The following is a 20,488-nucleotide window of genomic DNA, read 5'->3' as shown; positions in this document are numbered from 1 at the left end:
AAAAAGGACCACTTACCGTAGTTTCTGTACAAAACAAACCCAGATGGGACCTGTGAAAAGCTGCATTCACATGACTCACTGGGGTGAAGCACTGCCATTTTACTGGACAATTTGGATAAAGTATAATTACACAAAACAAGACGTTCTCTGCAAGCGATTTTCATGTGGAGTTTAAAATACTGCGTATCATGATTGCTGTAGCAAAGTGGATAGCCAAGATTAATATTGTGGTGAATGAGAGTTTAAGAGATTTAAAGATTTTATTTACTCACCCTCATGCCATCCCAGATGTTTATGACTTTCTTTCTTCTGCAGAACACAAACAAAGATTTTTAGAAGAATATTTCAGCTCTGTAGGTCCTTACAGTGCAAGTGAATGGTGGTCAGACTTTGTAGCTCCAAAAATTACATAAAGGAAACATAGAGGTAATTCATAAGACCCAAGTGGTTTAATCCATATCTCCAGAAGCGATATGATAGGTGTGGGTGAGAAACAAATTAAAATTTAACTCCTTTTTTTTACTCTAAATCTCCACTTTCACTTTTAAATCTGATCCCTGATGGAGGGGACGAGACATTGTGTCGATGTAGTGACACTAGGGGTCACTCTTGGGTGCCCGAGACACCTCTGATCTTTGATAAAAGGCCAATGAAAATTGGCGAGTGGTATTTGCATGCCACTCCCCCGGACATACGGGTATAAAAGGAGCTGGCGTGCAACCACTTATTCAGGTTTTATGCTGAGGAGCCGAGACAGGGTCTGGCCATTTCAGCGGGTAGTTCAGCATTGTGGCAGGAGGGACACAATGTCTCATTCCCTCCATCAGGGAATGGAGGTTACACAAGTAACCATGACGTTCCCTATCTGTCACTCACTCAACGTTGTGTCAATGTAGTGACACTAGGGGTCCCTAAACAAAATGCTGCAACTGGCTGAACTGTGTTACGTCAACTGGCGGTGTGTGACGGGCAGACAACTGTGTGCCTCGTAGCCAGCGCACCAGGTCGACACGTAACCTCCCCCAACATAGTTATGAGTGTTGAATGTCCCTTTGGGGACAAGTTGACTACCCAAAAGATAGAGACAGGCTAGCCCAGTCGTGGCCTCTTTTCCCCTTCTTTTTTTCCCACTCCCTAAAAAAAAGGGGGAATATCCGACTGGGCTGACCAGGTCTAGTCGGTGGGTCTCCCAAGGGGAGGACACCGTGGAGACCACACCTTGCCCAGAGAGAGGGGGGGATATTTAAGTGGAAAATACGTCACATGGTCTTGCCGAACTATGTCGGAAGTATGTCATGTGGAGAAGTCTCATGGTAGAGCCTACCCAACGGGGGAGGAGTTACTAAAAACATGGAGACTGTGGCAGAGGGGGCTCTGCCTAAGGAAGACGCAGTTTGCCAACAGGGAAACGAATTAGCGGAAGATATATATCGCATGGGGTTACCTTACAGGGAACTGCCACATGCAGAGCACCTACCCCAGAACAGGGCTCTTAGTTAGCACGTGTACTGGGCCGGGAGCGAGTCTCTCCAAAAATTCGACTGCCACAGGGCTTGGAGGAAGTCAACCAGGGAACATAGTTTGTGAACACTACTGGGAATTAATGGCGCACGTCTTCAGGTCAGAGGAGGTGAAAGGCACTATGTGCAAGCGATACACCCGGCCGCTATCCCGGGCTTATCCGCTTGTATTGCGTGCCACTACCCGTTACGAAACCGGTTCCACCCGGAGGTTGTAGAACCTCGCAAAGGTGTTGGGTGTTGCCCAGCCCGCTGCTCTGTAAATGTCTGTTAGAGAGGCACCCCTGGCCAGGGCCCAGGAGGCTGCTACACCCCTGGTAGAATGGGCTCATAGCCCTACCGGGGGCGGCATATCCTGGGCGTGATATGCCAAAGCTATGGCGTCAATGAGCCAGTGGGTGATCCTCTACTTGGAGACAGCGCTTCCTTTCCACTGTGCACCAAAGCAGACAAAGAGCTGCTCAGAGATCCTAAAGCTCTGCGTGCGATCCAAATAGATGCATAAAGCGTGCACCGGACACAGCAACGACAGGGCTGGGTCTGCCTCCTCCTGGGGCAGCGCTCACAGGTTCACCACCTGGTCCCTAAAAGGGGCTGTGGGAACCTTGGGCACATGGCCCGGTCGGGGTCTCAAGATCACGTGAGAGTAGCCCAGACCGAACTCCAGGCACGTTTCGCTGACAGAGAATGCTTGGCGATGAGCAGACGGGGTGTGGGATCTTGAGCCACGCCGGGGCAGGATATGCTGGATAGCCTCCATCTGCTGCTTCACCGTTGAGAACTGCTGGGTGAAGTCCTCGACGGTGTCGCCGAATAGGCCAGCCTGGGAGATAGGGGCAGCAAGTAACCGTGTCTTGTCAGCCTCACCCATCTCAATCAGGTTGAGCCAAAGGTGGCGCTTCTGGACCACTAATGTGGACATCGCCTGCCCAAGAGACCGCGCCTTGACCTTCGTCGCCCGGAGAATGAGGTCGGTTGCCGAGCGCAGCTCCTGCATCAGATCTGGGGTGGAACTACCCTCGTGCAGTTCTTTTAGTGCCTTGGCTTGGTGGATCTGCAGGAGAGCCATGGCGTGCAGGGCAGAGGCGGCTTGTCCAACAGCACTGTAGACTTTGGCCGTCAGGGATGACGTGAACCTACAGGGCTTGGACGGGAGCTTTGGCCGCCCGTGCCAGGTGGCGGTGCTCTGTGGGCATAGGTGCACCGCGAGCGCCTTATCCACCGGGGGAATCACCGTATAGCCCCTGGCCGCCCTGCCATCGAGGGTAGTGAGGGCGGGGAAACTGAGAAATCGGGACCGGGCAGTAAAAGGTGCCTCCCACGATTTTGTCAGCTCTTCGTGCACTTCCGGGAAGAAAGGCACTGGAGCGGGGCGTGGCTGCTTTGAGCAGCGCCGCAAGCCCAGGAACCAATCATCAAGCCGCAAGGGTTCGGGGGAGAGTGGAGGGTTCCACTCTAGCCCGACGCTCGTGGCTGCCCGGGAAAGCATGTCCATAATTTCTGCATCTGCCAGTGACTGGGCAATCATCCGGAGCCCAGCTGAGGCTTCTGCATCCGACAGGACAAGCCCACTCTCCGATGCTGCGCTCGAGAGCTCATCAGCTTCACGGGCTCCGAACAAGAGGTCGAACTCGCCATGAGACGAGCCGGCGGACTCATCCGGATGCCCGATCGGGGCAGACGAGCGTGCTGGGGAATGGAAGGTCTTCGGGGGGATACCCGGTGGAGGCGGTCCCATTGGGTCCCCAAATCGCTCCCAGTGCTAGCCACGCTGGCCTCATACCCGTAGCTTGAAGGACTTAGGCGGGGAGCTACAGGTGTGGCTTGCAAGCTGCGACCGCAACGTTGCCATGGTCATGCTTTCGCAGTGAGAACATGAACCATCCACGAACGCTGTCTCCGTGTGGGTTGCGCCCAGACACGAAAGACAGCGATCGTGACCGTCTGAAGTTGACCGTCTGTTTGTGTGTCGGAATAACACACAAACAGAAAGGCATCTTTAAAAAGATGCATCTTTAAAAAGATGTTCTGTATACTCTTTCAGGAAAATATACTCTCTTTTTTCTGCCGAAGCGCCCAGGGGCATTCTCTGCAGTGCACCATTGCAGAGGAGGGAGAAGCCGCTGAAATGTGCCGTCAGATCCAGCAGAGGTGAATGAACAGTCAGCTTAGTAAACATCGACCGTTCGTCTCCGAAGAGAAAATCTGAATGAGTGGTTGCACGCCAGCTCCTTTTATACCCATATGTCCGGGGCAGTGGCATGCAAGTACCACTCGCCAATTTTCATTGGCCTTTTATCAAAGACCAGAGGTGTCTCGGGCTGCCAAGAGTGACCCCTAGTGTCACTACATCGACACAGTAATGACAGATAGGGAATTTAACATTGCTAATACGTTTCTTTTATGATACCACTACTATAGCAGTCAATACTTGACTATTGTCTTCGTGCGATGAATAAATTTGACAAAATATTATTTTGGTTAAAGAAAATATAACATTCTTTGCTTTCAAAACTACATCTACTCTTCAGTGCAGCCCTGTACATTGCATATTCTGTCTAAAATGACAGTCATACAATAAAACAAACACACATTGAGTTTGTACATTTGTGCTTGTAACTGTTACAAACAAGCTAGCCCTGTCTTGCTGGATAGTACATATTGATATTTGACCTGATTCAGCGTTTGATTGTTTGGCGTGGTGCCTGTGGTACCTGACTCATGCCACACCCGTGGTGTTGTTTTCTGCCCCATAACGCCCACAAGAGACAATGAACAGCATATGAACAGTAATATGGCACAGCGTTATGTTGCATGCCAGGACCGTTTCTGAGCATATGGGGGCCTTAAGCGCAATCTTATTTGGAGATAATGGATAATATACTGAATGAAACTAAAGTGAACGTAAAGACGTAAACTTTTTCACAAAATTAATTTATTTTGCTTTTGTGCCAAACTGTTTTGCATTGACCAACAGGCTACTCCCAGAAGGGAGGAAAAATAAAAGCAGCTATTTTCTTAACACAGGGCTATGATAAAATGGCTGACAGGCATTTTTTGTTTTCCCCCAAATATGCCACAAAAAATGAAAGAGCATACCTCACTTTAATATTAAAAACATTCCTTTCTCTTTAGTATGGAAAACGTGTGTGTGTGTGTGTGTGTGTGTGTGTGTGTGTGTGTGTGTGTGTTTACAAGCAAGATCACATCAACTTTAGACATGATATTGCAGCGAAACTTTGCTGATATTACTGTAATACTGTAACAGTGAAAACAAGTTATTAATATCTGTTTACATTGTTTTATACAGCAAACAGTCATAAACAGCATTTATACTGTAGCTATTGGGTATACAAGTGAAAACAATAAAAGACACACTGTCATACATTCAGGTAATGGAGGTAGATTTTAACCAAAAGGTTAAACTGTGTTCTCAGGACAAGAGTATATTTTCATAACTTTGAGTTAGGGGCAAGTTGTCACACTTGCTTTAAATGTTATATATTTGTACAATAAAATAATTAATATTTGTAGGTAAAAAAAAAAAAAAAATATCTGTGGTTTTATATATCACTGATTCTTGAGATAAAGGACAAAACATACAAAAGTCATCTTTGTTTTAAAAATAAAGAAAATAATATAATAAAAATACTGAAGAAAGTTAAATCTAAAGGAAATGTGTATACTCAGGGCATTTATTACTTATATTTGGAAGCACATGTAACTTAACCTGTCCTCAACAAGAGGTCACAATGTTAAACTTCCAAACTAAGTGTTTAAAATGCAACAAATGTATAAATATAAATATCAAATGAACGGTATGGATCTGTAAGATATCACATAATACACAAATTAAACTGAATAAATCAGACACTGTCATGGTCAGCTGTAACTCTGAGTATGTCTTTCACATTTCTTGCTCATGGTGGATACAACAGTAGGACACGTGGTCTGGTAAATTTTACATGTTTTCATATTTTAAACAAACAGGGTTTAAGTCTCTGCAGTCACAGCTTCAAAATGTCATCTCCATCATTCCCATTATGATAATTTCTGTTAGAATTGTAGGATACATTTGGCACTAAATGGCTCCTGTGTACAACACATAGTTAAGATGGAAAAGTATTCAAATTCGTCAATTCCATCAGAATTTTCAGAATGGTGTAAAAAAAGAAAGACAAATTTACAGAATGTATTTGATCAATTAACTCCTTTATTGAACACTATTATTAGATAACTAAAGGTTAACACTCTTGTTGGATGGATCAAATTAATATAGCATGCTTTTAAGAGTGTCTGACGGAGTTGACACAAATGTCAGTAAGATGTACGTCACTGTAATTTTAACAATAGTTTACCGTAAAAGTAAATGTTGGCTATTCTCTTGATAAACATAATATACATTTTTACCATTAATTATATGTTAAAATAATACTTTTTAAATGTATTATTTTTTACAATATTACATGTAACTGTAAAATTACATGTATTATCATGTTAAATATACTATAATTTTGTTACGTACATGTACTACAGTTAACCAATTAACTTTTTTTATTTTACTGTAGCATTTTAACATTCTTTTTCCATTAAAATTATGGATTTTTTTTTTTGAGTGTACATGAGCTTTTGTACACATATGGTCAGGGCTGTTTCAAGATATAAGCGGTCACTTAGGGCCCCTGAGCCACCAGGGGTGGTAAAGTGAAAACATGTGTCTTATGGAAATGCCACTGTTGCCATGCATGTTCGTCAGCGTGTTTGGCTGGCAGAAGCCACAAATTTCAGCATATGGTTAAGAGCAATATGATCCCTAAAGTGAAATGACACTGTTCAGGTCAACCTACTGTATAATGTTATGAGCCGAGATAATGCGGGACAAGAAATAATGAACATTGCTAACATATTCCTCGAATGATTCCACTACTATAGCCGTGCAATGAGTGTACCTCAAGTAATATTACTGTTTGTTAGAAAATATGACATTCTTTGCTTTCGAAAATACATCTACTCTTCAGTGCAGCCCAGTTTATTGAATACTGTCTAATATGACAGTAATACAATTAAACAGACATGCATTTGAGTTTGTCCATTTGTGTTTATAACTGTAAGAAACAAGCTAGCCCTGTCTTGCTGGAAAGTTCCACTTGATGTTTGGACAGATACTACATTTGAATGGATTTTACATGGTGCCCGTTGTACCTGGCTCGTGTCACACGTGTGGTGTTGTTTTCTGCCCCCCCTAATGCCAGCAGTATACAGTGAAAACATGTTTCTATGTTGATAGCACAGCGTTATGTTGCGAGAAGTTCCAGCACCTTCAACTTAATTGCCGTGCCTAACTACAGGCTTTTAATCTTAACTAGATGCTGGGATAGCATTGAATAAAAGTCAAGGAAACATAAAGGTATCTTTATCACAAAATTAAATTCTATTGTTGTTGTCTTGTTCTGTTTTGCATTGACTGATAGGTCACTCCCAGGAGGGCAGAAAAATAAAAGCAGCCATTTTCTCACTTAACACAGAACTACGATAAAATTGTTGACAGGCGTTTTTTTAATAACTTCCCTAGTTATACCACAGAAAAATGAAAGAGATTACTGAGCACCTGTTTATGTAAAGCATGTGTTTGAGTATAAGTCCTTTTCATTTCCTTTCCATTCCTGATTGAACACAATGATTTACATTTTATTTATTGATTTAGCAGACACTTTTATTCAAAGTGACTAACAAATTAGAAAATTACAAGCAAAAACAATTATTCGAGGGGAGAACACAATACAAACATTTGCACATAGCACATGTACAGTTGAAGTCAGAAGTTTACATACACTTAGGTTGAAGTCTTTAAAACTAATTTTTTAACCAATCCTCAGATTTCATATTAGCAAACTTTAGTTTCGGCAAGTCATTTAGGACATCTTTGTGCATGACACAAGTAATTTTTCCAGCAATTGTTCACAGACAGATTGTTTCACTTTTAATTGACTATCACAAATTCAGTGGGTCAGAAGTTTACATTCACCAAGTCAACTGTGCCTTTAAGCAGCTTGGAAAATACCAGAAAATTATGTCAAGCCTTTAGGCAATAAGCCAATTAGCTTCTAAAAGGCTAATTGGCTAAATGGAGTCAATTGGATGTGTACCTGTGGGTGTATTTTAAGGCCTACTTTCAAACTCAGTGCCTCTTTGCTTGACATCATAAGAAAATCAAAAGAAATCAGCCTTGATCTCAGAAAACAATTTGTGGACCTCCACAATTCTGGTTCATCCTTGGGAGCAATTTCCAAACGCCTGAAGGTACCACGTTCACAAGTATAAACACCATGGGACCACACAGCCATCATACCGCTCAGGAAGGAGACGCATTCTGTCTCAAAGGGATGAACGTAGTTTGGTGCAAAAAGTGAAAATCAATCCCAGAACAACAGCAAAGGACCTTGATTAGATGCTGGAGGAAACAGGTAGACAAGTATCTATATCCACAGTAAAACAAGTCCTATATCGACATAACCTGAAAGGCTGCTCAGCACTGCTCCAAAAATGCCATAAAAAGCCAGACTACAGTTTGCAAGTGCACATGGGGACAAAGATCTTACTTTTTTGGAGAAATTTCCTTTGGTCTGATGAAACAAAAATTCAACTTTTGGTCATAATGACCATTGTTATGTTTAGAGGAAAAAGGGTGAGGCTTGCAAGCCAAAGAACACCATCCCAACCGTGAAGCATTGGGTGGCAGCATCATGTTGTGGTGGTGCTTTGCTGCAAGAGGGACTGGTTCACTTCACAAAGTAGATGGCATCATGAGGAAGGAAAATTATGTGGATAAATTGAAGCAACATCTCAAGACATCAGCCATGAAGTTAAAGCTTGGTCGCAAATGGGTCTTCCAAATGGACAATGACCCCAACCATACTTACAAAGTTGTGGCGAAATGGCTTAAGGACAACAAAGTCAAGGTATTGGAGTGGCCATCACAAAGCCCTGACCTCAATCTGATAGAAAATTTATGGGCAGAACTGAAAAAGCATGTGTGAGCAAGGAGGCCTACAAACCTGACTCAGTTACACCAGTTCAGTCTGGAGGAATGGGATAAAATTCCAGCAACTTATTGTGAGAAGCTTGTGGAAGGTTACCCAAAATGTTTGACTAAAGTTAAACAATTTAAAGGCAATGCTACCAAATACTAACAAAGTGTATGTAAACTTCTGACCCACTGGGAATGTGATGAAAGAAATAAAAGCTGAAATGGATCATTCTCTCTACTATTATTCTGACATTTCAAATTTTTAAAATAGTGATCCAAACTGACCTAATGTTTTCTATGATTAAATGTCAGGAATTGTGAAAAACTGAGTTTAAATTTATTTGGCTATGGTGTATATAAACTTCTGACTTCAACTACATCTCGGAGATGTCTGTTTAAGAGTGTTTCATCTGGAAAGCATCACAGTCTAATTAGCATCTGCTAAACATCTTAAAAAGATTACAAACATTCTAAATCATAAATATCTGAAAGACATCTGCTGAATGTCTTACTGACATCTGAGATGAAATGTCTTATAGCCATATTGCAGATGAGCAAACAACCTAAAAAATACAACTTCCAGTTGTAAACACACACATCAAAAATACATCTGCATAATGTACGTGTTATCAGTGGTGCTACATTCCACATTTCTGTGAGTACCAGAGTACAATGCTAGAGCAGAAATATGGGTGCAATGCTTATTTTTGTGCCAATAAGTTGGCAAGTTAGTAGTAAGCTAGTAATTCAAACAAGTGCTACTTTTTAAATACTAGTTTTATAATGTTAAGTAAATGACCACAACAAAAGTAGGTAGGGTATAGGGGGATATGGAAAACAGTTCAAAGGGAAACCAGCTTCTCCCCTGAGCCTTTATTGTAGTATTAAACCTATGTCCAATTATTATTCAAAAATAGATGGTCCTGGTACTGTATGTTGTGTTCTGTAACAATTTGCTGGGGTCATTTTGGGGTTTGCTAGTGGTTTGGTGCACTTAAAAAGGAAGGAAAATCTCAAGTACTATGAAATGCTAGTTTTTGATGAATACTTTCAAGTATAAACTGTGTTATGATGGCTCTGTTTTGATGGACACTAATTTTTCCACAGTTCAAATACCAAATGAGGTGGCCATAACTTCATCAGAAAGTCACTATTGTTTCTTGTTGTTGCGACAGCAAATGTCTTGTTGTCTTGGTGCCGATTGTGCCTGGCTGTACCTGTTTGATGGTGCACACTACAATGTTTATCTTATCACCCCCTATCGGAGAATATAATGCCAGAAAGTAAGGGTAGAGTGAAGATCAGCCTCCATTATAAGATACTTCTATACAGGTAAAGAGACATGTCTGTAATTACATGAAGTTAATAGTTCCATAGGGGTTTTCACTTTTTACAAGCATCCATTATATTTATTTGTTTATTTTGCTACTTGCTGAAATTATGTCTAATGTGTAATGACCAGTTGCAGGACACATAGGGGTTGGACACAACCCAAAGCAACAGTGTAACAGCAGCCATATTCTTGCTTGACAGGGGGATCACATAAAATGGTGGATAGGTATTTAGGTACTTTTGTTTTTTGTCATGAACATGCAAAAAGAGAGAATAAACAAAATATGAGCAACTATAACACTAATTCAGGAAAATAGGACATCCTTTTTAGTGTGGCATGCAGCATTTAAATTTTTACCGCATTTAGTTTTTCTTTTCTCCCTGAGTCCTAACAAAGTATATATTGTTTTGTTTTTTTTCCAAGCGAGTTATTCATTTGGTTTGATTGTATAACCATGCCACCAGTGAATGGTTGAATATCACATGCTAAGCATAAAAACACACCCTGGAAAGTCCCAAGCCAGCACTCTTTCACTTTCTTTTCTACCAAGTTTATTGGTTTTACCAAGCCGAAGCCAAGCATACAGTCCTGTGACTTGAATGGTGGGAGTGGGGAGCAAATGATAGATGGATCATATGTGAACTACAGTTGCTCCTTTACAAACCTTATTTACATTTAATAAATGGTTATTCAGCTTTACTGCCACTATATTACTATTTATCACTAACATTCATATTCTGAAAATTATGGAATTTTATGGTGTATGGCAGTGCTTTGCTGTATTCCTCATTTGTAAGTTGCTTTGGATAAAAGCATCTGCTAAATAATAAATGTAAATATAGTGCTCCCTGCTGAAAAGACCAGCATTGCTGTTCCCCTAGCATGGGATGCTGGTGTTCTCATCAGCCTTTTAATCTAGCTTGACCAGCTTCATCAGCAAGACCATGCTAATAAACCTTCTTCACCAGCTAGAGTTTGGTGGTGAAAACGTCTCGGTTACTGTCGTAACCTCCGTTCCCTGATGGAGGGAACAAGATGTTGTGTCGATATAGTGACACTAGGGGTCGATCTTGAGAGCCCGAGACATCTTCAGATCTTGGAGAAAGGCCAGTGAGAATTGGTGAGTAGAATTTGCATGCCACTCCCCCAACATACGGGTATAAAAGGGAGGCTGGAATTCGGATTCATTCAGGTTTTTGCACTGAGGAGCCGAGACAAGGTTCCGGCCATTACAGCGGTGTAGTTCAGCCTGTGGCAAGAGGGACACAACATCTCATTCCCTCCATCAGGGAACGGAGGTTACGACAGTAACCAAGACGTTCCCCTTCGGTCACTCACTCGACGTTGTGTCGATGTAGTGACACCAGGGCCGGAGTGGGATTCATATTCAGCCCACACCCAAAAGGGGGGTTGGAGGTGAAGATGATAACAATAAAACAAGATCACAGCAAAAATATGCAATATATGTAATTACTTGAAAATTATTTAAGCTCTCCATGTCATTATACCACATACAGCATTCACTACGATTTTCACTTTGTCATAAGACATCATTGTATGTGTTGTAAAAAAATAAGTGAATGTTAAAGGGATATTTGATCATTTCCTCACCCTCATGCCATCCCAGATGTGTATGACTTTCTTTTGCAGAACATGAATGAAGATGTTTAGAAAAAACTCCCCTACTGGGCAGGGAGGAGAATTTATAGTAAAAAAACAAAACTTAAATATTGATCTGTTTCTCACCCACACCTATCATATCGCTTCTGAAGACATAGATTAAACCACTGGATTTGTATGGATTACTTTTATGCTGCATGTATGTGATTTTTGTACCTTCTGAGTTCTGATCACCATTCACTTGCATTGAAAGGACCAACAGAACTGAGAAATTCTTCTAAAAAGCTTAATTTGTGTTCAGCAGAAGACAGAAAGTCATACACATCTGGGATGGCATGAGGGTGAGTAAATTATGAGAGAAATTTCATTTTTGGGTAAACTAAGTTTATTTTAAAGACTATCTAGGCATATAATAACACTATAGAACTGTAAATGTTTATAACACTTTCAAGATGTACAGGCTCACACCTTAAATGGTCAGTGCTTTGTATTTTAGATAATTAAAATAGCAACAGATCCAGTGAAACAATTAAGGCTGAGTGATTGTTTTTACATTTTTACATGCCATTCAAAAACGTGCCATTTTACAATGATTAGAGTGAAATAAAATACTAAACTTTTCTTATACTTGGATTGTAAATGTTCAGGACAAAGGCAAAATGGTTACTGTCTCTTTAATAGGGTTTTATCGCATGATACAACATTGAAGGCACTCTGTGGAATTTGTTTCGTTGAGTTTAATCTTTTGAGAGCTGTGAAGTCCCATTATTTTCGTACCGTGTCGTGCTGTTGCATCTGTATTCATTTACTTTTAAGTATTCTGTTATTTTGTGACAAAAAATAATTTTGCTATTATCATTCTTCACTGCTAGGGAAGAGGATTTCAGAGATTAAATGACTGAGATTGTGAGACTGCAGTCAGTATTAAACTTGTGATGATCTTGTAGACTACCTGCAGCACGTTCATCCATTCAGTTATTAGTAGCCTATCTGTTCTCGATGGATCTTCTGTGATCCTTCCCGCGCTGTCAAATGAAGGGGCGCAACATCAGTTTCGTCTCTCACAGGCTACTCTCTCATTTGTTTGGGTGTGAGATGATAAAATACAGACTGCGTCCGCTATAATACAGAACACAGTTCTGATCCTTTAAATACCGGATGTTACGGACTGTTGGCAATTGTCAATCAACATGCGGACCTAACCGGCCCAATTTTTGACCGGCCCAGCGGGAATTCTCCCGATCTTCCCGATTGCCACTCCGGCTCTGAGTGACACTAGGGGTCCCTATACGAAACGCCACAATGGCTGAACTGTGTTACGTGAACTACCGATGCAGGTGTAGGCAAGCTACTGTGAGCGTAGGAACAGATGCACTCGGACTGCACGTAGCCTCCCCAGATGCCCCAAAACTTTATGTAATTCTCAACAACCCTGAGGGGGGGGGGGAGGAGACATATCTAGTATGGGAGCAGGCCGTGCCAGCCACGGCCTTTTCTCTATAAGTTTTTCTCTCCACAGGAAATTAGATTTGGCTGGGGCCTTTAAATACTCATAAAATGCGCCGGGGAAGGCGTTCTTTTCAGTTCCTATTCTTTCAGGGGGAAAAGACCCTGCGGAGGCCACACCCTGCCCTGAAGGGGAGGGTAAAAAAGTGGCGAATACGTCATATGGGCCTAAGGCCGCACATGGAAGAGGTGTGGCGGTAGGTCCTGCCCTGCTCTACAAATGCAGCGACCGGGGCAGAGAGGGCTCTGCCAAGGGAGACACGGGTCTACCGAAAAAGGGAGACCGAACCGCGGAAGATACATCACAGGAGGTTACCGGGGTAACCGAGTCCTGTGGAGCACTTTCCCCAGTACAGGCACGTTAGCACACATACTGGGTCCGACTACGAATTCCTCACTGAATTCGTGAGCCAGAGGGCTAGGAGGAAGGACATCCAGGGTTCACAGGTCGTGAACACACATGGGAGAGAAGAGCACACGGCTTCACCTCGTGGAGGGTTAAGGCATTATACACAAGCGGTACACCCGGCCAGCTGCCCCGCGTAACAAAACTTACCTGTTCGTACCTCAAAGAACACGGGACGAAACCGGCTCAACCCGGAGATTGTAAAATCTCGTGAAGGTATTGGGTGTTGCCCAGCCCGCTGCTCTACAGATGTCTGCTAGAGAGGTGCCATTGGCCAGTGCCCATGAGGATGCCACACTCCTTGTGGAGTGTGCTCGAACCCGCAAGAGGGCAGGCTTGGACTGGGTCTGGTAGGCCAAAGCGATGGCATCCACGATCCAGTGGGCAAGCCTCTGTTTGGAGACAGCGTTCCCTTTCCGGTATCCGCCGAAGCAGACAAAGAGCTGCTTAGAGCATCTAAAGCTCTGCGTGCGATCCAAGTAGATCGCACCGGACACAGCAACGATAAGGCTGGGTCTGCCTCCTCCGGGGGCAGCGCTTGCAGGCTCACCAACTGATCCCTAATAGGGGTCATGGGAACCTTGGGCACATAGCCCAGTCGGGGTCTCAGAATCACGTGAGAGTCTTCCGGACCGAAATCTAGGCACTCTTTGCTGACAGAGAACGCTTGCAAGTCCCTGACCCTCTTGATGGAAGTGAGTGTGGTCAGGAGGGCGGTCTTCAATGAGACGGCCTTTAACTCTACTGACTCTAGGGGCTCGAACGGGGCTCTCCGTAGGCCTAAAAGGACCACGGAGATGTCCCACGAGGGAAAGAGGCGTGGCCTAGGAGGGTTCAACCTCCTGGTGCCTCTCAGGAACCTGATGATCAGGTCATGCTTACTGAGAGATTTACCTTCAACAGCATCATGGTATGCTGCTATAGCAGCTACATAGACCTTGAGAGTGGAGGTGGACAGCCGCCCGTCCAACTTCTCTTGCAGGAAGGAAAGCACTGACCCGACTGCGCACCTCTGGGGGTCTTCGCTATGGGAAGAACACCACTTAGCGAAGATATGCCACTTCAGGTAATACAGCTGCCTTGTAGAAGGAGCTCTGGCCTGAGTGATCGTGTTAACCACTGTGGGCGGTAGACCAGATAGGTCTTCCGTGTCCCATCCAGAGAAAAGACATGGAGATTCCAGAGGTCTGGGTGTGGGTGCCCCGTCCCTGAGAAAGAAGGTCCTTCCTCAGGGGAATTTGCCAGGGAGATGCTGTCTCGAGGGGCGTGAGGTCCGAGAACCAGGTCTGGGTGGGCCAATACGGAGCCACGAGAATGACCTGCTCCTTGTCCTTCCTGACCTTGCACAGAACCAGGCTCACTGGGTGGAACGCGTATTTGCGCAGCCCCCGGGGCCAGCTGTGTGCCAGCGTGTCTTTACCGAGGGGAGCTCCTGTCAGGGCATACCAGAGCGGGCAGTGGGAGGATTCCCGTGAGGCAAACAGGTCTACCTGTGCCTTGCCGAATCGACTCCAAATCAGCTGTACCACCTGGGGGTGGAGTCTCCACTCTCCCCAGAGCGTCACCTGCTGGGACAGAGCATCTGCTGTGGCATTGAGGTTGCCAGGGATATGAGTGGCCCGCAGCATCCTGAGTCGCCGCTGACTCCAGAGGAGGAGGTGACGGGCGAGTTGCGACATGCAACGAGAACGTAAACCGCCTTGGCGGTTTATATAAGCCACTGTCATCATGTTGTCCATCCGGACCAACACGTGTTTGCCCTGGATCAATGGCAATAGCCTCCACAGGGCGAGCTGTACTGTGAGCAACTCGAGGCAGTTGATGTGCCAACGCAGGCGAGGTCCTGTCCAGGAGCCAGCAGCTGCATGCCCGGTGCACACGGCATCCCAGCCTGTCTTGGATGTGTCTGTCGTAACCACGACACACAAGTATGGGGACTCCAGCCCACAGGAATGCAAGGTCTGTCCAAGGGCTGAAAAGGCAGCGGCAGGCAGGCGTGAGAGCCACACAGTGTGTGCCGCGGTGCCATGCGTACCTCAGGACTCGAGTCTGGTGCCAGTGCTGTAGTGGTCTCATATGCATCAACGCGAGCGACGTGACTGCCGCTGAGGATGCCATATGCCCCAGGAGCCTCTGAAAGTATTTCAGTGGGACCAACATTTCCCACCTGGATAAGTTCAGGCAGTTCAGCAATGATTGTGCGCGCTCGCATGTGAGGCGCACTATCATTGACACCGAGTCTAACTCCATGCCGAGAAAAGAGATGCTCTGAACAGGGGAAAGCTTGCTCTTTTCCCAGTTGACCCGAAGCCCTAAACGGCTGAGGTGCGTGAGCACCAGGTCCCTGTGTGCACACAGTAACTCTTGAGAGTGTGCTATAATCAGCCAGTCATCGAGGTAATTGAGTATGCAAATGCCCACTTCCCTTAACGGGGCAAGGGCTGTCTCTGCGACCTTCGTGAAGACGTGAGGGGACAGGGACAAGCTGAAGGGGAGGACCTTGTACTGATATGCCCGACCGTCGAACGTGAACCGTAGGAAGGGTCTGTGTCGAGGTAAAATCGAGACGTTAAAGTACGCATCCTTCAGGTCTACCGCCGCGAACCAATCTTGATGCCGGATGCATGTCAAAATGTGCTTTTGCATCAGCATCTTGAACAGGAGTCTGTGCAAGGCCTGGTTCAGAACTTGCACATCCAAGATTGGCCGCAACCCACTGCCCTTCTTGGGAACTATGGAGTAAGTGCTGTAAAACCCCTGTCTCACCTCCGCTGGAGGCACAGGCTCTATCGTGCCCTTCTGTAGGAGGACCGCGATCTCCACCCACAGGACGGCGTCACTCTCGTCCTTCACTGACGTGAAGAGAACGCCGCGGAACCAGGGTGGGCGCCTGGCGAATTGAATCACATAGCCGAGTTGGATGGTTCTGGCCAGCCAGCGCGAAGGGTTGGAAAGCGATAGCCACGTGTCCAAACTCCAGGCAAGGGGCACTAACGGAAGGATCGCATCCGATGTTCCTGGGGGTGGGGCCTTGCGGCGGGGGGGAGCTAGGAGTGCCGTGTCGGGGAGCGGTGCTCTGACCCGAGGCAGCCGCGCTGAGGGGACCCTCAAAGCACTTACCTTGCTTCGTGTGCCCGGTGTAAGGCGGGCTGGCGACTGAGGAGGAGGGTCTCTCAGGCCGTCCTCGAGACTCATCACCACCGGCCGGCCGGGGGTGTGCTTTGTGTGATACAGCGGGGCACACGAAGGCGGGGGGCTGCGTTCATGAGGCCAAGGCTGCAGGCGCTCGGTGTCCAGTAGCCGTGGGGACGGTGACCCGAAGAGAGAGGAAATTGCCCTTTTTTTGACAATGTGGGTACTGCAGCCCGTACGGGGTACGCAGCTCTTGTAGCAGAACTACCCTCGTATGGGTCTTTCAAAGCCTTGGCCTGATGGACCTGTAAGAGGGCCATGGTGTGCAGGGCGGAGGCGGCCTGACCGGCAGCGCTGTAGGCTTTAGTCACCAGAGACGTCATCCTACAGGCACGGGAAGGGAGTGCCGTGCGACTCCGCCAGGTGGTGGCGCTCAGCGGGCACAGGTGTGCCGTGATCGCCTTATCCACCTGGGGTATCGCGGCATAACCCTCGGCAGCCCCACCGTCGAGGGTAGTGAGAACGGACAGACTGAAGGATCGGGTTCGGGCAGCGAAAGTTTCCCTCCACGATCACGTCAGCTCATTGTGCACTTCCAGGAAGAAGAGGACTGGAGGGGGACGTGGCCACGAGTGGTGTGCCGAACCCAGAAACCAGTTGTCAAGCCGTGAATGCTCAGGGGCGGGTGGAGGGTTCCACTCAAGCCCAACACTCACGGTGACCCAGGCAAGCATGGTGGTCAGCTCCACGTCAGCCTCAGACTGGGCTGCCACACACGAAGGCGGCAGCCCAGTCGAGCCCTCGGCGTCTGACATCACCAAGGCACTCTCCGATGCAGCGATCGACATCTCATCCGGCTCACGAGCTCTGAAAGAGACATTAGGCAGACACTGAGGCGAACTGCCTGTCTCCTCCCAGAACTGGACAGGCGCAAACGAGCGTACTGGGGAGTGGGCGGTCCGTGGGGGTTTATCCGGCGGAACCGTACCCATTGAAGCTCCCGAATCGCCTTCAGCATCAACCAGGGCGGCCTCATACCTGTAGGTAGAAGGACTAGCGGGGGGACAGCTGAAGTGGCTTTCCCTCAAAAGAAGGAAAGCCGTGACCGCAACGTTGCCATGGTCATGTTCTCGCAATGAGAACATGAACCAACCACGAACGCTTCCTCAATGTGATTTTGGCCCAGGCACATGCGGCAGTGATTGTGACCGTCAGAGGCGAAGAGGTAACGACCACATCCAGGAACTGCACAGAGACAGAAGGGCATCTTTAAAAAGACACGTCTTTAAAAAGACATTCAACGTCACTGTGCCTGCTCTAATAGAGGAAATATACTCTTTAGAGGAAATAAACTCTTTTAAAGCGCTGTCGAAGTGCCCAGGGGCGTAGTCTGCAGAGTGCAGAGTGGAGAGAAAGCCACTGGAATGCGCGTATATCCAACAGCACACACTTCTGCAGAGGTGAATGGATCAGTAGTAGTATTCAGCTCACTGAAATATAACCGCTCGGCTCCAAAGAAAATATCTGAATGAATCCGCATTCCGGCCTCCCTTTCATACCGGTATGTCGGGGGGAATGGCATGCAAATTCTACTCGCCAATTCTCATTGGCCTTTTCTCAAAGATCTTAAGGTGTCGGACCCCTAGTGTCACTACATCGACACAACGTCAAGTGAGTGACAGAAGGGGAAGCATGGCTATGCTGGTCCACCAGCTAGACTAGAATAAACTAGCACTTGCCAGCATAAACCACCCTATACCAGCATGTGAATTGCATGCTTGTGATGTTGGTCTTTTTAGCAGGACCTGAAAACTTGGGGAAATTTTGTTCAACATGGCTGTTTTATAGAGTTTTGTACACCGATTTGAAAGAACCTACTTCAATAAGTTATCGCAAATGTCTGATTGAAAATAATGGATGGTTAATTTCTAAAATTATCTGTGAAACTGAAACTAAGCAAACCACTGGTATTGTGACAACATTCCTGACTGGTTTCAACACAAGGAAATAAAAATAAAAACCTGTGGACGGTTGATCTGAGCACATACCAGATATTTTTAATTGGACTATTCTTAGAATTATGTTAGACACCACATTTTTTAGTATAGTACAACTAATAGCCAATTTAGTGATTCTATTGTTACACTGAACGGCACAATGTGTTCAACATGACTTGCATTCACTAGGATTGGTGTATCCAGTTTATTTTAACCAAATGTATTATACAATGGCACATACAAGATACTCAGAATAGAACACATCATCTGCCTTTTTTAATGTACATATAAATTTAACCTTGAAGGTAAACATGGGCTATGTATTAAAAATATTGTTTTAAAGAGCATGTCATACAGGGCAGTGTGCCAGTTAGGTTTAGTTATTGGACTGATAATCCCCTAAAGTTCCCATGGGCTTCCTGCAATGCAGGGGGAAATTCGAGGGGTGTGTAGATTACATCAATAAAAGATGTGGCACTGGCAGCACTCATAGATCAGCTCCTTTTAGGCTGTAAGTCCTGTCAGTTGTTTATTAATTTAACTGGCAAAGAGCACCCCCAATAAACTATTACATACACAACACTCTATCAGGCAGCTTCAGTTGAAGGCAGATACAGTCTAATTAAGGCTACTTTTCCATTATATTCTTATTTTATGTACATGGTAATGGTGTTGTCCAAAAATATTTGTGTCATTCAAACATGATCCTTTCATTAATCAGTTAAAAATGCTTCACACTTTGTGTCCTGATATCACAAACCTAATCCTTCAATGCTCACATGGCATTTTAAGAATTACCTACCCAGCAAAATGATTCAGCAAACCACATGGCACCAAAAATCTGTCATTTTAACCGACTGGCATTGGGACAGATATTGGCACCATTTTGTGAACAAATTAAGATCACTGACATTTTTCACATTCAGAGTTTTGGAACGTGGAAGTAAACGATTGCAGGGTAACTTCGACAGTGTTGAATGGGAGGTCACAGCAGATATTTTCAAGAAAAACTCCACTATTATGTTCCAATGACTTTCCAGAAGAGTTTAAAAATAGAGAGCAGTGGATTAAGAGAGTAAAATGGGAGAAGATGCCAAATTTACTGTCACCACCTCACAGCTGTGGTCATTCATTTTTTTAAACTAATTCCAGGGTAATAACACAAAGCATAATGTTATAAACTTACAAATAAAAAAAAAATAAAAAAGATTTACACTGCTAAATAAGGTGGAAATACGTCATCGCAGTCTGTGAAATGTTATTAAATGTTTTAAATTCTTTATTAAAAATCCCTATTGAAGATCAGTCATATAAATTGCTTAATGAACACTGTGTAATATTTTAAAAAAATATATTTGTTATCATAACTTTAATTATCATACTGCATTGCTCAAATTGTTAATTTTCACAGCCAATGTGGTGTGAGGTCTGATGGGTTGTATCTGTGGTTTATGAGAGTGTCACATACAAACTCACTGAGGCAGAAAGACGAACTCAATTGCAGGGTTTATTGACAGTAAATGAAGCAGAGGTGTAAACAACAGGTGAGTGATATCAAACCAGGGAAACAGAGCAATGAACAGATGAATGGATAATAAACAACAGTCTTTGATACTTGCAGGGAACTTCAATGATACAGGAGAGCCCAGACACAGGGGAACAAATGGAGGAACAACCAACATAAAACTTTGACAAGGAGAACAATGATGGGTAAGTAGACACACAGGTAAGTTTAGACAAAATTAAAGATTCCTCCATCCCAGGGAAACATTGGCGAGAACAGACAAAGGGTGTGTGAAAGAGCTGGGTATATAAGCAGTCCTTGATTAGTTCACTGATTATGGGCAGGTGCCTGTGATTAACTCTGTATCAGCAGGGAGAGAGAGCGGAGTGTGGAGTGAGAGAGGGAGTCTGGTAGATCCGTGACAGAGAGGTACAAACAAATCC

The 20,488-nt window shown here is 44.9% G+C and overlaps 2 protein-coding genes across 2 annotated transcripts in view; one reads left to right on the top strand and one right to left on the bottom strand.

The window, feature by feature from the left end:
- The window catches only part of LOC127421092 (antigen peptide transporter 2-like), a 30,515-nt gene extending 10,033 nt beyond the window's left edge, over window positions 1-20,482 (top strand). The window contains exon 12 of the mRNA XM_051663853.1: window positions 20,163-20,482. Coding sequence (XP_051519813.1) covers window positions 20,163-20,225 — 63 coding nt within the window. The 3' untranslated portion in view covers window positions 20,226-20,482. The remainder of the gene's footprint in view (window positions 1-20,162) is intronic.
- The window catches only part of LOC127421083 (antigen peptide transporter 2-like), a 214,152-nt gene that overhangs the window by 97,446 nt on the left and 96,218 nt on the right, over window positions 1-20,488 (bottom strand). The gene's annotated exons all lie outside the window — the stretch shown is intronic.

This window comes from Myxocyprinus asiaticus, chromosome 30 (genome assembly GCF_019703515.2).
Source record: "Myxocyprinus asiaticus isolate MX2 ecotype Aquarium Trade chromosome 30, UBuf_Myxa_2, whole genome shotgun sequence".
Lineage (NCBI taxonomy): Eukaryota > Metazoa > Chordata > Actinopteri > Cypriniformes > Catostomidae > Myxocyprinus > Myxocyprinus asiaticus.
The sequence above is the reverse complement of the archived record's forward strand: the minus strand, read 5'-3'. Positions and strand labels throughout refer to the sequence as shown.